Source organism: Gavialis gangeticus, unplaced genomic scaffold, assembly GCF_001723915.1.
Source record: "Gavialis gangeticus isolate Ggan-Ray unplaced genomic scaffold, GavGan_comp1, whole genome shotgun sequence".
Taxonomy (NCBI): domain Eukaryota; kingdom Metazoa; phylum Chordata; order Crocodylia; family Gavialidae; genus Gavialis; species Gavialis gangeticus.
This window is the reverse complement of record NW_017729032.1, coordinates 153,717,152-153,734,365: the sequence shown is the minus strand read 5'-3', so window position 1 is coordinate 153,734,365 and position 17,214 is coordinate 153,717,152. Positions and strand designations below refer to the sequence as shown.

The following is a 17,214-nucleotide window of genomic DNA, read 5'->3' as shown; positions in this document are numbered from 1 at the left end:
GCCCATTCTGAAAACAGCAAGCACTGGCAGAGAGCCTTGGCCACTGCTATGGGAACCTGGCTGCAGGCTCCCAGCCCACAGCTAGAGTCCCCTCCTCGCTGGAAGTAACAGTGAACTTCTGTTTGGTCTGGGGTAACACTGTAACTCAGAACACTTTGCAAAAATCCTGCAAAGTTACAGCTAGGAGCTGCACTTCCATCTGAACCCTGATGAGATTCCTGGATTTCATGTGCATTGTATTCACTTTTGTTTCAGCTTCCTGCCACTATCATCCTCTCAACACACCACTCCTAACTATTTTCTTACTTCACAAATACCTGATCAGGCCTCCCATCTGTAAGAAGATAAATGGCTTCAGCATCACGATCAGCAAGAGCAATTTGAAGAGCACTGAGTGTATTGGTAGAACTTCCAACCTAAAGACCCCCAAAAAGGGAAAGCACACACAAAATACCGTTAAACTCCTAAATGGACTGTTAACTCTATTCTTCATATTTTAAAACAGTGCACGGTATAACTGATCTAGGGAGGCAGTTACAGTAACATTCTACAGTGACAGAGTATAAATATTAGGTGCCCATCAGTCATAAAATAGAAGCATGTAGTCAAGTAGCATAATTCGCATTAATTCCGTGTTCAACAGCTGTGCAAACAACCATGTTATGAGATGTCAAACAAGTAGGAGTTGTACAAGGAAAAGCAAGCGTTAGGAGACAACACGGAGACAAGAAGGTCCAAGGTACGGGATGTGGTTTTATTAAACCTCCCTACTCCTAGTACCAGTTGCCTTTCTCCTACAACTTCTGTCTGCTCCCTTAACATATAGCATATTTTCTTGCATACAACCCACTCCCAAATACAACATGCACTTTGTTCTTAAAGGAGCACGAAGAAAAAAGATTATTTCCAGAATTAAGCTGACAGAGCAGAGACAGACTCTAATCTTCAGGTGACCACCCTCCTTTTCCTGAATAACTAAAGCTGGAATCCTAGCTGTTGCTGAAAATTTATCTCCATGAATTCTGAAAAGAGCTGAAGAGTATGCTAAAAAGACTGTAAATAGGCTAGGAGTAGCTAGCAGACAGCAACAGTGCCCTAAGAAAGGTTAGCTTGATTAATCACACATCAAGACTATTGAAAAGGAGAGGCACATCAAGACTATTAAAAACGAGAGGCAATGGTTAACATCTGGGGACCCAGAAGCAGAGGTCCAGGCACCTTCCCAGATGGCCATCCCTACAGAAAGTTGCCTTAAAGCGGCAGCCAGCACCAGAGACCTTGGGCAACCCTTGAAGCACTCAGCCCCCATTGGAAGGGAGAAGCCGGGCTCCAAGCATCTCCCCAACCAACTGGCCACCCTTTTATCCCCAAGTCAGCCAGTGATGCCCAAAACCCTGAATACGTTACCAGGAACTGAAAAAAATTGATATGAGTGGCTATGGGGAAAGTGCTCTCAAGAAAACTGTGATAGCCCCAGAGCACCCAGCTGTAGGGGACCAAAAAGCAAGGGTCTGGGCAGATGCTCCCCACACACACGCATATCTGGACACCTCCAGGAGGGTACCACCACACAGATTTTGGGAACGTGCAGGAATGTTCTTTAATGAACTCAATGTTAGTGAGTAGGGGAGTCAGAAAACTGCAACTGCAATTCCTTCCTTGGTGTCAGTCAATTGGAATCTTCCTCCCTGACTAACGGACTACCGGGGCACCTGCCACTGGAAGGCATGCTGTCAAACCCCTCATGGGGAGTTGACAGTATTGCAGTGCCTAGAACCCGTAGCAGTTTACTTAGAACCCTTGGCAGTTTATGTGCAGATACCTCTAAACTAGGGCAACTGTGTACTGTTTACCCGTAAATGACATGTGTGAAACAGTTCCAGTGTTATGTTTGTCCACACCCTAAGCCAGTATAGAAGTGGATGGATATGACAGGTAAATCAGAACAGCAAAATGTACACTCCTGCAGGAAGTTCCTCCTCATCTTTTAAATAGTTTAAAGTTATATCTGTCCACAGCTGAATGTAATTCCAGAGGATATCAGGAAAATACCTTAGGAGTAAAAGCTCTACCATTTCTAGACCTCTGAAGTAGCACTACTCTAAACATGTCACTAGATGTGTCTACACATGCCTCTATGGCACCATTGTTACTGTGCCGTCATTTAGTACTTTCTTTTGGAAGAACTAAATGACGGCGCAGTAACAGCCCATACTGTGGCATGCCAGTGGCGCAGTTATTTTTAGCCACTATATCATCATAGCAACACGCTATACCAAGGGAGTGCATTTCTATGGCAATGCAGCAGCAGTGTCATGGTTTTTGCCCAAGGATGCTACATCACCATAGCGTGTTGCTACAGGCACATAGCATCACGTGTAGATGCACCCGCTGATATTGTTTGTGTTTTTGCTAGCAAATGGGCTAGCACAATCATTCAATTGTTATAACTTGTATTAATTGTTATTACTTAAGATACAAATGATAGCATTAGTATAAGAGGGGTTTTTGAGAATTGTTACTGTTTACAAATCACCCTTCTCTTGAGTGCAAGCTCAAGGGACCCGAGAGTAAGATATGAAATCAAAGAATCTGTTTGATTAATATTCACAGTGATCTTCTGTTCATTTTAACTTTATTCTCAAGCTGGCTTTCTGTTATCAGATGTAATGCATGTGCCGTTTTTAATATATTAAGGGTCAGTAACAGATGTCATGTTTGGCCATCAAATGTCCTTATGCAATTCCCTCTGCTTTTCCAAGATCTAGAACTGACTGCATGGAAAGAAATGTAGTAAGTCAACCACTCAGCCAGCCCTACTCAACAATGGAAAAGGGGATATTCTTAATTGCATGGAAGATTGGTAATACTCTATATATGCTATTTCAAGATATTCTCAATCTTGGAAAATTCTGTCTCACACCTGATTCAAATCAGTGATCTATCAGCAAAGACTGGAGAAAGCTTTGAAAATTAAATTTCCTACACTGTAAACAATCAGTACCTTCTTAGGCACAGTTTAGCAATGTATCCCCCGCTCCATGTATTTACCTGTGCTTTGCACTCATTTGCTAAATACATTCAATTGTGTTACTTATATTGGTCTGCAGCTTCAGAATCCTTTGGTAGTATTCTGAACTCTTTCACCTACAGCATTTCATAAACAAGTCACTGGAGTAGGAGACATACAGTGATATTTCTAATGTGCTGTATTATAAAAGTAAATGCTTTTGCTTGTTATATAGTTAACTCCTTACAAACGAACTCCAGTAAGGCTGACATGACATGCCAACCTGTCTTCCAGATCCAAATGTTATTTAACCATTGTATCTCAGTGCTTTCCAAATTCCTCATGATAGATTTCACTAATCAAATATTCAGTTAAAAAATAAGTTATAGAATCAGGTGATGCAAGTATAACTTAGTACAAGCTTCTTTACATTCTAATTTTTACCTCAAGTCCTTTTATCCAAAGCCAAGCATCCTGCAAATTCTCTTCATTAACTTCAGCAAGTTTGTCTTGCCAAGCGGCTGCTTGAGCATCAAATTTCACAAAGTTAAAGCTGCTTTTGTGTCTAAGCTGCTCCTGCAAGAGACAATCCATTGATTTTTCCCAATATGTAAAGCAGACTGACGTGTTGTCTTTGCAGAGCAATAGTCACAAGAATATTTTTCATTCACGTTTAGTTGATGATATAATACAGTACAGTCACATTATTTTATTCTATATATTTAAATATTTATACATCAATAAGCTTCCAACACTACCCATTTAAAAGCACATTTTCATTTGCTTCATAATTTTATCAAGATGTATACTTTTGAACAGAAATTTGCCATGACAAGTGTCTGCCTCGGAGCCTGCAGGCTGACAATACGGAGGAAAGTAAAACTAGGACTAGAAGTTGGTGGGAGACTAAGGCTGGCCGAGCAAAGGAAAGGAAAGGAAAGGAAAGGAAACCAGATTCACAGCCAAAGGGATTGGTCTAGCAATGAGACTTGGGAACAACAATTCAGGGTGGAGGAAACTGAAGGAATTTAGAAATAGTTAAGCAAGTGAACAGTGAATGGGAGCAGGAAATGGGAGACGGAGTCTTAAACTGGAGGATTCATAGGTTCATAGGAAAATAGGGCTGGAAGGGAATTCATAGTCCAGCCCCCTGCTCAACACAGGATCATCCCCAAATAACCACCCTGTAATGTCAACATTGAGATGGGAAGGTGACAATGCAGTGAGTGCTCAGGGCACCGCCCTCAACTTTCCTGCCACACCTTGATTTTAAGGAAAAAAAGGAGGGTCCTAGGGTGGTATGAGTACCTCTGTAGATACACTTGCATCATGGTGGCTTTTCTTGCAGCCTAATAATTATCTCCCAGTCAGTATTTGTGTATGCAATTATTGCATCCCAAGTGTAGGGCTTTGTACTTGGTCTTGTTGAATTTCATTTGGTTGATTTCAAACCAGTTTTCCAGTTTATCCAGGTCAGGGGTAGATCCAGAGGAGGTGTGATAGCATGGTCACACCTCTTTTAGGACAATGCTATGAGAACAGCCGCCAGACATTTTTTTAAGTCCCTGAAGCAGGTAAGAATTTCCACATTCTCTTCCCCTCCATTCTTAGCAGGATGTCCCCTCCACACCCATTTCGCTCCTCCCTGACCTACTGCTGCCCCCACCTGACCCAGAGGCAGGGCGAGATCCAGAGATGCTCTTGCCACACTCCAGCCAGGCTGCACAAGGAGCTGGGCTCAGCTGAGGGTAAAGGCAGCAGTGACAGTGGATGAGTTCCTCCTTTCTGCCCTGTCCCCCCAGGTGTTCCCCACCACCCAGGAGCAGGTGCAGAGCAACCTACCACCTTGTCATAGAAAGAAATGAAGTCAGGCATAAGTAACTGATTCAGAACATGAGCAAAGAGACTGTGGAGAGAGTGGGAGAGCAGGCCTGCTAAATGAGGAGAAACGAACTTGGATGAAGAACACAGGAGTGGGAGAGAGACAAAATTAGAACAGGTGGGGGTGAGGGAAAATGGCCCAAAGAATCTGTGCCCCCAAAATACATTCACTTTATAGCCTGAAATAGAGCTTCCAGTTCACACTTTTCACTACTCCTCTGCTCTCAGCAATTATCAGTAACTCTCTCTGGCAGACTCATCCTTCTCTAATGCTCAACCGCATAAAGGAATATATCCTAGTACTGTTATCAGTCACTCCATTAGCTCAGAGGACTGTGTAGGAGTTCTAAAGTTTTAACCACTGCTGCTGACACACATAAAGATATATGATTACAATACTTTTTTTTCAGTATGCTTTTTAAAAAAAAATTGGAAATGACACACGAACAGTGATACAGTCTTTATTTACATGATCGCATGCAGCTTCTTCCATATAATTTCTGCCTCATTCAGCAGAAAGAGTTAACCCAGTCAGTCTGGCAATGAATAAGTGGTGTGTAGTGAAGGAAACTGTTAACTATGGCCATGTGCAGACGAAACGAGGGGCCTGTGTACACGACACTAAAGCACGTTAAACGCTTTTGCACCACTTCAATGGTGTTGGTGTTTGCAAGTGTCGGTGGTGTATTGCACAGTAATTCCAGCCTCTGTAGCAAATTTGGCGGTGCAATGCGCCTTAAATGACTTGGGGTGCAACAAACTAAAACTCCTTGCAGAGCAAAGCACTGGGGTGCGTGCAGCTCAGGGGCTCTGCAGAAAGCCTGTGCAGGCCAGTCTAGCAGCAGCCTGGGAAGGCGCACACTGCCTTTTTTCCCTGGAGCTTGCCTGCCCGAGCTGTGCAGGAGCCCTGTGCTTCTCTGTGCCAGTGCAGTGCCCCCTGGGACCACTCAAGCCAGGTGCCTGCAGGCGGGTGCCGCCTGGGGGAGCTGCTGCTACCACAGAGGGAAGCACCAGCCCACACCCCCCACAGCCCAGGGACCGCTCCACCTGCCAGCAGCTGCCTGTCCCCTCCCTGCTGCCAGAGAGGCAGGTAAGTTCGGGTGTGTGCGCAACACAGGGGTTTAAAGGACCCTAAATTGAAGTGGTGTTTTTAAAAACCCACCACTTCAATTTAGGGCCCCCATTTTGTCTACACACACCCTATGGCTTCTCTGCTTCCAATTATTGTACAGTTTGGAATGCATATGATGAGAAACACAGGGGACTGTAGAAATGGAAAAGACTACCTCACAATAAAAACGCAAACAGGAAACAGGATTCTATCACTGCCTTTGCCACAGTTCTTTTGTGGGGCTGAACTAGTCATTTATACCATGCTTTTCACAGTTGGGCATGAACTACATGTTCCTCGTGTTTGGGTGCCCATTTGAGACCCTGGGACAGGAGCGAGCAATTATTTCAGGCGGAGGGCCACTTACTGAGTTGTGGCAAGCCATCGAGGGCCGCATGACAGGCCACCAAGGGCAGATAAATATACATTTTCTAATTCATTTTTTAGGGGCCCCACTGGCCAGATAGAATGGCCTGGCAGGCTGCATCTAGCCTGAGGCCTGCGTTTTGCTTACCCCTGCCCTGGGGTTTATTAAGCAGAGTGTAAAATGCACACAGTTACAATACTACATATTCTGAATCATCTCAAAGGTTTCAGTTGAACATCCAAAATTAGCAGACACTTTTAACTTTAATCTGTTTTGTGTATCCTTTTTCCATCTTTAAAATGAGGATAATAATACCCATTCAACTCACAAGAGTGTTGTGAAAATGAATTCATTAATATTTGTGAAGAGCTGGATATTATAACGATAAGCATCATAGAACAGCCAATGAGAAATTTAATAATTCATCTTTAGAGCAGGGTTTGAATAGAAAACAGCACCAGGAGGAATACACACTAAATAATGAAAAAAAAAACAAATTATTTAACAGTATTCATTAAAGTGAGCACTGTCCATTTTGTGGAATGAGGCAGGGGTGAGAAAAATAACATCCAATCATGTAATTAAAAACAGTATTGTAAACCGTACAAGGAAGCTGAATTAAGGCAATACAGGTTACTATATTTCTGTTCTCTCCTTGTATTTGAGTATTTAATTTTACAGCCTTAGTAATATTCTCTAAACATAAATGTATCTGTATTTCCTTCTAGATTCCTTTCAAATGAGCTTAGAAGCAACAATGAGGGCAAAGGAATCCTTATCACTCATTGAGCTTCTGTGGTCTAATATTTAATCATCATGATTCTTTGGTTTGTGCCTTCCGCAACTGGGATTCTCAGGAGTCCTCCACCTGAGTATTGGCCAGGCCTGCCAATTTAGCTTTTGAAACCACACAAGAGCTGATACAGCCAATCAGGCCTGACCATATATATGAATTTGTATATCTTAATAACTTATAACTTACCGAATACAGCATCAAATTCAGAAGACATTTACACATACCCTTAAGTTTACATGCGTCGCCCACCCCAATGAACTCTGAAAACTGAAAAATTTCTTATAGTGTTGTGGCCTTTCTTATTTGGCCCAATCAACAAATTTATGAGACTGAAACCAGAATTCAGTAACTATGTAAGAAAGTGCAAAATTACTTCCGAGTTTAGTTGCTCTCAGCGAGTGAAATCAATACGCATAAATGAATGAAGTTAGATATGTACTTCAATGGCTGCAGGAATGACCCAAAGCGCACAAAAGCCCATAGATTTCCTAGTAGCTGGTGCCTTCCCTTGATTTTTGTATCCTGTAAGACACAGGTTTTCAAACGGGGGTATGCCACCAGCACTGGCACACTCGCTGATTGGCCACTGTCCCCCACCACCACACATCGACCAGCTGCTGGGGGACCTCCCTCCTCTGCTCGCCAATTGGCTGCCAGGGACTCCTTCCTTCTCAGCTGGCCACCAGGGGCACACTGACTCAAAAAGGCTGAAAATCCCTGCTCTAAGACACAGTCAAGCTTTGAATATGTTAACCACACTCATGTCACGAACAAAGCAAAAGGTTTCTATCATGGTACAAAGTCAAGAACAACAGTTACAACATTTTTATGGTAGATATACTTTTTAAAATTAACCATAATGAATCTTTCCATTTTGGAAGGAAGCATGTTAGGCAGACTATTTTAATTTTCAAAAATTTTCAGAAGTATTATATCACATATTTGCTTTGGGGCATCTTTTTTAGAATTAATTTTTTCAATACTGAAATGGAATCTATTGTTTTCAATAATTGTTGGTTTTGAAAAAAAATGCAATAAACAAACCAAATCAAAATCAACAACGGGAAAAAATGAAAATGAGAAAGAAGGCAACTCAAAAAGTTCTCACTGAAAATAAAAATTTTAGATAAATTAAAATGTTCTGTTTTTAAAGGTTTCATTTTTATATGGATACATTAAAAACTTTGAACTGGTTATAAATGCTAATACTATTATGCAAATCACCAAGTCTCTGGAATTGCAATTTTATCAAACCTGCATGAGCTGAAATATTTTCTCTTTCACCAATGGCAGTTTGTCCGTCATAGACTGAGATGTATCGATGAGAATACAGATGTGATCTTCAAGCACATTGCCGAAGAGTCCTCTGCTCCCTCGCTGGAGCCACTTAATCCTGAAAAAATATATCAACTGAAGATGGAATGTAAGGTAGTATTTCAATAGGATTTGGGATACCAAGCAAGTAGCATAAAGCAACAAAGTAACACTATTTTAAAAAAAGACACCTGCAAACAAGCTGTATGTCTCAGAGACAGCTGGCTGTTCCTGTTGGTCTTGGAACATATTCCTGTCCCAGGTCAGGAAAGCTGTTAGGGTGACTGTAGATGTGTCGGGAGGCTGCTCCAACATACTGTAATTGAGTCTGCTGGAGCATGATAATTACCAGGGATCCTAGTTTTGTCTGATAAAAATATTCCCCAGTTTTTGTAACCCCAAATCCACATTTTTCCAGGATTAAAATGAAACACCAGTAATACATACATACATATCTATATAGATCTGTATACATACTATCTATATCTATATAGATAGTGGTGTTTCATTTTATTCCTGGGAAAATGTGGATTTGGGGTTACACGTGAAAATGGATTTTTTTTTTTTTAATCAGAGAAAACAAGGATCCCTGGTAATTACTGCACTCCAGCAGCCTCCCACATCTCGTGTATCAGCATGTCCATGCTTCAAAATGGTGGTGGGGGGCGCATTTTGAAGTGCAGGGACACTGATACACAAGACACTGCAGCACTTTAATTAAAGCAGCTCTCCAAGCTGCTCTAATTAAAGCACCGCCCCATGCCCAGAGCACATGTAAAGTTGCCCTTAAGTACTTGCTATAATCCTTCCCTAATCAGACCACTAAAGGCCTTCATTCAGTAAGGAACTTAGGCATGTAAAACAACCTCAGTGTTATGCACTTGGTTAAATTCCTTGCCAAACCAGGGCCCTAAATACATGCTTAATTATAAAGCATAAACAGGATTTAAGTGCTGGCTTAAACTTAATGGTGTCCTTAAGTGTTCTCTGGAACAGGAATTTCTTCCTCAATTAAAGCTAAACTCTACAGTTTTTCCCATAGGGCTCACCTACACAAGACATTTACTGCAGAGTTGCCTAATTAACTCTGTAGTAAACGTCACAAGTACTATCCTGCTGCAGAATTTTTTCATGCTCAGCAATGCACATGTAGACACTGACAGGGCAGACTGGGGCACAAGGATGCTTTACTGTGAGGGCTGCCTGCCAACTAGCCCCACACTGGACACCCTCATGCCCAACCATCCCCTCCGCAGCACGTTGAGCTGGGTCAGAGCAGCCTGGGGCTGACAGGCTGACTCCCCTGCCAGCTGGGGCTGCTCCAACCCAGCTCAATGTGCTACTGTCTTGGGCACATATTCAAATGGTGTATCCAGGATCAATAAAATCCAGCATAATATGCTTTGAATTAATTGCATGTGTAAATGCACCCACAGTCTCCTTACTACCTGCACAGATTTCAGAGCAGGATCTCTCTCCTGGGGTGGAGAGTATTCCCTGATATGGAAGTTAAAAAAGAATGGTTCCATAGAAAACAAAAGGATTCTGTCATGTTTGTTGCTGAACAACATTTTTGCATTAGGTATTACACAAAAGCATTTTAAAGACTAATGCAATTTTGTAAGAAGTGCACGAAGCATTCAAGAGCAAATTAATGCTCATGCTCTTGGATTTGGAACATCACAAAGTCAAAGGTCCCCTAAATCTCAAATACTGATTTTTGGCACCTTTCACTGGAATGCACTACAATACAAAGAAATACCACAAGATGCTGGCTTTTGCTAAACAATACTCAGGCAATGAAAATTTGAGGGGGGAAGGGAAAAGACATAGGCAAAATGCTTGAACAAATTTAGTTCCTGTTACAGCACGAAAAGTCCTCAACCTCCAAATACCAATAGCTTATTCATTAGTCTTCAGCAATAGAGCAGAGTTACACAACCCCAGGAGAAGGTTTGGGAAGTGCTGTGCTTTAGAGAAGCAAAATGCATCTTAGAGACCTTCAAGGGCCCTGCTGCGGGGACCATGGTATAGCAGATGGCATTTGGCCATCCAAACCAGGGCCTCCCACAAGATTAAGTTAGAGCACAGGTGCTCAACCTCTGGCCTACAGGCAAGATCTATCCTGTGGATCCATGTCATCTGGTCCATGAGGTCCCCTAGGGTCCAGAAATTTGGCAAGGGAGAGTAGTGGCAAATTTCCAAACCCTATACAGCAGCATTGGGCCCCAGGTAAGCTGCTGCTGCGTGGCTGCATCTGGCTGCAGCTGGGCCATGGCTGTACAGTGGGATTGGGAGCACCGGACTGGGCCCACAGACTGGATCTGGTGCACAAACCAACATGACACCGCTCATTTGGCCCCCAGCATAAAAAGGCTGGGCACCACTGAGTTAAAGCAATGATTCTTAAGCGGGAACACCAGGACATCCTTTAAAGAGTGTTACAGGGTATGAGAAGGTAAAGGATACACTCTTCCTTACCTGGCCCCTGTGTGGGGAGGTAAGCACTGTACTAAAAAGTTTTGGAAATGAGGTGCCACTCAATTCACAGGAGTTACAGAGGAGTACCTGAAGTCTAAAAAGGTTGAGAAACACTGATATAGAGAGTGAGTGGGAGAGTCAGAGTGAAGCAGCTTAACCTCCTTCCTAACTCTTCAATATAGGGTACAACTAACAAGAGCAAGCTATGTTCAAAACAAGCACATGGATTGCAATTGAGGCCAGTGCCATTATGAGGAGGTATAGTGAGATAGTCATAGTTCATAGTCTCATAGTTTCTAGGGTTGGAAGGGACCTGAACAGATCATCAAGTCTGACCCCCCTGCCTTGGGCAGGAACGGGTGCTGGGATCATAATACCCCAGCCAGATATCTATCCAACCTCCTCTTGAAGGCCCCCCAAAGTAGGGGAGAGCAACACCTCCCTTGGGAGCCCATTCCAGAGCCTGGCAGCCGTAACCATAAAGTAATGCCTCCTGATATCAAGCCTGAACCTACTCTCAATCAATTTGTAGTCGTTATTCCTTGTTAACCCAGGTGGTACCTGGGGGATTCTCAGATGTAATGTGCAACAGAAGTGGGAGCAACTGGGAATTCTCTCTCTTCACTTAAAATGTAATATTGTAGAATCTGATTTGAATAAAATAATATTCTGGCATTTAGATAAAGGGAGTACATATCTATCCTGTTTCACTACAGAGTCTCAGTACCTTAGTAACTAATGCTAACATGCTTTTATGTAACTTTTTACAGCAATATACTTCAAGAGCAGGCATCAGTAAGCTTCCTACAGCATAAAGCAGACTGATTATCCTCTTTCCTCACTGAAGTAACAAAAAACTTAAATCCATGCATCAGCCTTTCATACATGAGTACTAAGTCCTACACATTAGGCTCAGACCTAAAAATAAGTAACTAGATTAATATTTGTACTGGAAGTATACTATCTCCTTCAGTAAGCCCCAGAACTTAAAACATTTCTATGTTACTACAGAGTAACAGAAATTAATTTCATTTGGAAGCACACTAACCTTCCTTCCATTTGTCGAAGAGCATTCCTCATTTTCTCTTCATACTGCTTGTACTTTTCCACAGTGACATACACATGAACCAAAGAGCCATCTTTCCAGTAGGTATGTACAAACTTGTCACAGTATTTTGCGTGGATTACTTTCTTCTTTGTTTCCTACAGGGCAAGAAATTCTAAATTACATGTTTAAATTGCAGTCTCTACTAGATGCTATACCAAAATACAGTTAAATACACAGAAGGTAGGGTCCAGGACTGCTACAGTTGTATAGTAAGAAATGTGGAGGAATGCTGTCCTCCACAGGATATTTGCTCCTTAAAAAAGGTCAGTAAAAAAAAGTTTTCCTGGCCCCTTAGGTCTATTCTTGACTAAGAAGAGCAGAAGTGTACTGAACAGCATTTTGGAAGAACTAGGGAAGAATAAACAGAAAACAAATGAATCCAACACTTAGCTTCACAACCCATGCAGTACCAAAACAACTGGGGCCTATATCGGGGCGGGCAATTATTTCGGGTGGAGGGCCACTTACCCAGTTTTGGTAAGCTGTCGAGGGCCGCAAGGGTAGCACCACCCCTTGACAGGTACCCCGCCCTCTGGTCACCATCTTGGGACCAATGTCCCAATGTCTTGCCAGCAATGGTGGGGCCCAGAGCAGGGCACAGGCTCTGGGACACCGGTGTGGGCCCTGTGCTCCCAAACCCGCTCACTCCCAGTGCCCCCCAGTCCTGCGGTACAGGTGGGGGGCAGCAGACAGCCCCAACCCCCTGCTTGCTGCTGCAGAACTCACAGCCCAGGCAGACTGTCCTGAGCAGGCACAGGCAGCCCCACACGGGCTGCAAGCAGCTGCAGTGCAGGGTGCCAGCCACGGGGCAGGTGAGGGGCCACTTTTCCCTGGCACTCAGCACCAGCTTGTAGCCCAGCCCTGCACCGGCTCTGGGCTCGCCTGTTGGGGCTGTGCCACAGTGGCAGCAGCTGTGGCTCTCCCTGCTTGCCACATCAGGAAGTATGCCCACCCAGAGCTCGCACACTGGGCAGCCCAGAGGCAGCAGTGGCATCCTCACCACAGCCCATCGCTGCATGAGCTCCAGGTGGGCAGCAGCAGCAAATACTGCCCAGCGCAGCAACTGGGGGGGCCACAGCTGCTGCTGCAAGCCCAGAGCTGGCACGGGGCCGGGTTACAAGCTGGTGCTGAGCGCGAGGGAAAAGTGGCCCCTCACCTGCCCCGTGGCTGGCGCCCCTGCTGCAGCTGCTCAAAGACCAAGTGGAGCTGCCTGTGCCAGCTCAGGACAGCCCTGCACAGGCTGCAAGCAGCTGCAGCAGGGAGCGCTGGCCATGGGGCGGGCGAGGGGCTGCTTTTCCCCGAGATCCCCACCAGATCCTCCCCTGCCCTTCCCCCACCCTTACCTTAGCTTGCCACTCTGGGGCAGCCACGTGGTCCCACACCAGAAGACCCTGGTGGGCCTTCCTGAGGGGGGGCGGGGCTGGATGGGCCTGCTGTTGCAGGAGCCTGCCAGGCTTCCCCTGGGTCCTACTGCCTCTGGTTCCTTTCATTTTTGACAGGAACCAAGGACAGGTAAATTTTAATTTTCAAAAAAATGTTAGGGGCCCCGCAGGCTGGACAGAATGGCCTTGCAGGCCAGATCTGGCCTGCAAGCTGTATTTTGCCCACCCCTGGCCTACATGGTACATCTCCTAGACCACATGGAGAAACAAGATAAGAAAATGACCAACAATCTTTCACCTTGTCTCACTTGGTCAGAAAGACAAAGGAAAATATGAAATTGTTGAAAGACAACCCTTCAATGCCCCTGCCAGATAAAACGCTGGATGGGGGAAGGAGAAGTAATGCCACCCTTCCTGTGCAGAGAGAGCTGCTTCCATACTGCTTTATTCTTTCTGATGGTCCTTTAACTTTATTTTAATCCTCCAAATAAAAATCATGTTAGACACGGACCACATACACTATTATAGTATATATATAAATATGCACTGCAAATCTCAAAATAGAAAGGTAGGAAAGAGCTGAAAACACTATAGGATTTGCGTGAATCCCAGCAATACATACAGCATTGGTTTGTAAAGATTCATCTTCTGGCTTGGCTTTTATATCAACAATGCCATCAGCATGACGAAAAGTACAGTCAGCAAGTGCATCATATAATGTTAGCTTCTGAGCTTTCAGGCCATATTTCTGCAACCAATCCTTTGACTTTACATAATCCTCAGGTTTTGGCTCAGGAATTGGATGATTCATTTTGAATGCTGATTTGGAAAAATATATAGATATATTACACACACACACACACACACACACACACACACTAGTACATACTATCCTATGCATACATGCATACTTGTAGGCATACAATTACATATATACTTATATACAAGTATGATACAGAACATGTTTAACATTCAGAAAAAAAGAAAAATTGATATAAGGATACCTGGGCTAAAGTTTTCAAACTTAAGACCAAGTCTTACCTCCTAAATCCATATTTAAGCATGCACAAATTTTACTAAAATCAATGACAGCCACTGGTAGCTCAGTACTTTCATGAATCAGGAAGCTAATTATAGATTAGTTGAATTGTAAATACAGATCTGAAAGTCTAACTTCAAACAACCACTTCTGAGCATTCTGACCATAGCCTAAGTTGCAAAACTCTAAGCAGAATCACTGGAGTAATTACAGGCAAATATTTAAAATTGGGGTGGTGGGCAAGGAATGATGACATACATGTGCCCCAAAACTAAAATGATGAATTATTGCAAGAAGCTATGCTTCTTATTAAGGTTGCCCAACATGATTAAGGTTGCCCAACATGTCTCATTACAACCCCAGGGCTAAGTACAGAGTCAAAAAGCCCAAGCCTGAATCAATTCAATCTTTGCAGATTAGTCATAACTGAGTAGATTGAACTGATAAGCAGATGAATAGCCATTCACTTTTGATTCCAGAAATGCAGCCACATGCCTGCAGTGGCCCAGGTCAGAAGCCGGGGGATGCTAGAACACATGGGTAACTGGTGCCTCTTGAGTCGGGGTGGCAGGTGGCCCCCCCAACACCAGTCAGCAACCGGGGAGGCGGTCCCCGGAGCCCAATCCCACTGTCCCCGGGGGTCAGGGATCCCCTGGCGGCCAATCATGCTAACTGGGGGGGGAGGGTGTTCCCCACGGCCGATCTCACTCACTAAGAAGCAGTACAGCCACTTTTGCTGGAAGCCCTGCACCCCAGCCAGCACTAGCAGGGGGGACACTGGTGCTCCTGCCTGCCCCCCTGCCCGCTGGCTACTCAGGGAGCGCAGCACATGCACCCCCTATGCATCACCACTGCTAAAACACAGCTCCCCGCTGGGCTGGAGCAGAGAGCTTTGGCCAAAGCTAGCCTGCCCACCCAGTGAGGGGGAGTTTGCAGAAGAGATTCAAAGCATCCTGGGATGTGGCAGAACTGTGAGTTAACTTGAATCCAGAGGGGATCTGGGACACTTATACCAGTTTGTGTGTAATTACCGTCCTCAGTCCTTGTCAGTTGCTTGTAACTTTGCCAAAAATCAAACCATTTGGTCTGAAATTTTCCAGGCTACAATTCTGCCTAAAACTGAGTTTTTGAGGAGGGATGTTTTGCTAAAACACCTTTGGTGTTTCTCAGAACAGGACTGGGAAATTATGTTTTATCATGGTAAACAATTCTTTTAGGTATTTTTGCTGGAAAACTCTCCACCCCCTATACTTAGGAGCAGAGACTCTCAAGTTGCCAGCAAGTTTCCCTCGTGTCAGGCTTGTGTTGTTTTTTTAATTCATAGGCGCCTACTTTGAGGGCAGGATTCTGGCCTGTGAATTCCAACTGAAAGGAGGCACCTTTTGGCAGCACCTGAGCATAGAAAAGGAGCAGGATTCAAGACACAGCCCTGCTGTGCGGGAGCAGACAAGCCGACGGGCCCCGAGACGCGTGGGGCAGGAGCACCCGTGGTAACCGATTGCCCGCGGCCCTGGAGGGTGGAGCACTCACCTGTTCCAGGTGGGACCGACGCGGGCGGTATAAAGAAGATGCCGGAACCCAGGAGCAGGGGGCGGAACCGGAAGAGCTGGGTCGGGAGACGGCTGCCGGCGAGAGTCCGGAGCGGCGGATGCATGGCGGCGCTCAACGCACTCGCACGTTTTGGGGCAGGGGTAAGGCCCCGAGGGACGGTGCAATTTGGGGTGGTAGCCCCAGAAGCTAAAGGTGGCAGCAATAGGGCCAGGAGCATCTGGCGCTGGCAGGGAGGACCGAGCAGTGGGATACCCCTGTGGAGAGGGGCAGTCAGACTGGATAGCCCTGCCCGAGGGCTTAGGAACCGGGCGGTCGCTCAAGGAAAGGGGCCCTAGGGGGGCAGAAGGCTCCCTTCCAAGGGAAGGAAGACAGGATCGCAGAGCAGAGAAGCCAGACCTTGTTAAAAGCGAACACAGGAGCCCGAAATCCACAGCCCCGGGCAGGAGCGATATTTGTGTTAGACTTTTGCTATTTTCGTTTGAAGTTAACACCCCACTAAGGGGAGATGTGGCTGATTAAAGCGGCATGCCAGCAGCAGACACGCACGGAGGCCCGGGCGAAGGTGTAGGGGTGGAGGAACCCTCAACAGCGACAGACCCTGCGCAACGCGAAGTCTCATTTTTGGATCAGCATGCGTCGGACTATACACTGAACCGGAGATTCATCAAAGTCGTGGCAGGCGGGTTGGACGCGTGCGGCGCCTGAGTGAGTACTCTATATTGCCAGGGAACCAAGTGGAACTTTCTTATAGCCAAGGGGACGGATTGACCTGTTCACACCCGCCTTCAGGGTTTCTTCCTCCAGCCAGCTTCCTGCTCAGCCGGCTGCCTGTTTTGGATGCCAGACTCTCCTGCACTGTACAGGGAGCTTAGAATCTGGGGCCAGATCCAGACGTGCAAGCACATGCATTTCCTTGGGGATAAACAACAGTGGTACAATATAGTTTCATAGTTTCTAGGGTCGGAAGGGACCTGAGCAGATCATCTAGTCTGACCCCCTGCCATGGCAGGAAGAGCACTGGGGTCAAATGACCCCAGTAAGGTGGTCATCCAACCTCCTCTTAAAAACCCCCAGGGTGGGAGCCTGCACCACCTCACTTGGAAGCTGGTTCCAGACTCTAGCCGCCCTGACCGTGAAGTAGCGCCTCCTGATGTCCAACTTAAACCTTCCCTCC

General features: G+C 45.2%; 1 protein-coding gene across 2 annotated transcripts in view; it reads right to left on the bottom strand.

The window, feature by feature from the left end:
* Positions 1–17,214, bottom strand: part of VWA3B (von Willebrand factor A domain containing 3B) — a 160,489-nt gene that overhangs the window by 96,831 nt on the left and 46,444 nt on the right. For both annotated transcript variants that reach the window (XM_019525170.1, XM_019525169.1), the window contains exons 10-14: positions 14,073–14,269; positions 12,009–12,163; positions 8,420–8,558; positions 3,455–3,586; positions 318–416 (exon numbers count right to left, since the gene is read on the bottom strand). In XM_019525170.1, coding sequence (XP_019380715.1) covers positions 318–416; positions 3,455–3,586; positions 8,420–8,558; positions 12,009–12,163; positions 14,073–14,269 — 722 coding nt within the window. The remainder of the gene's footprint in view (positions 1–317; positions 417–3,454; positions 3,587–8,419; positions 8,559–12,008; positions 12,164–14,072; positions 14,270–17,214) is intronic.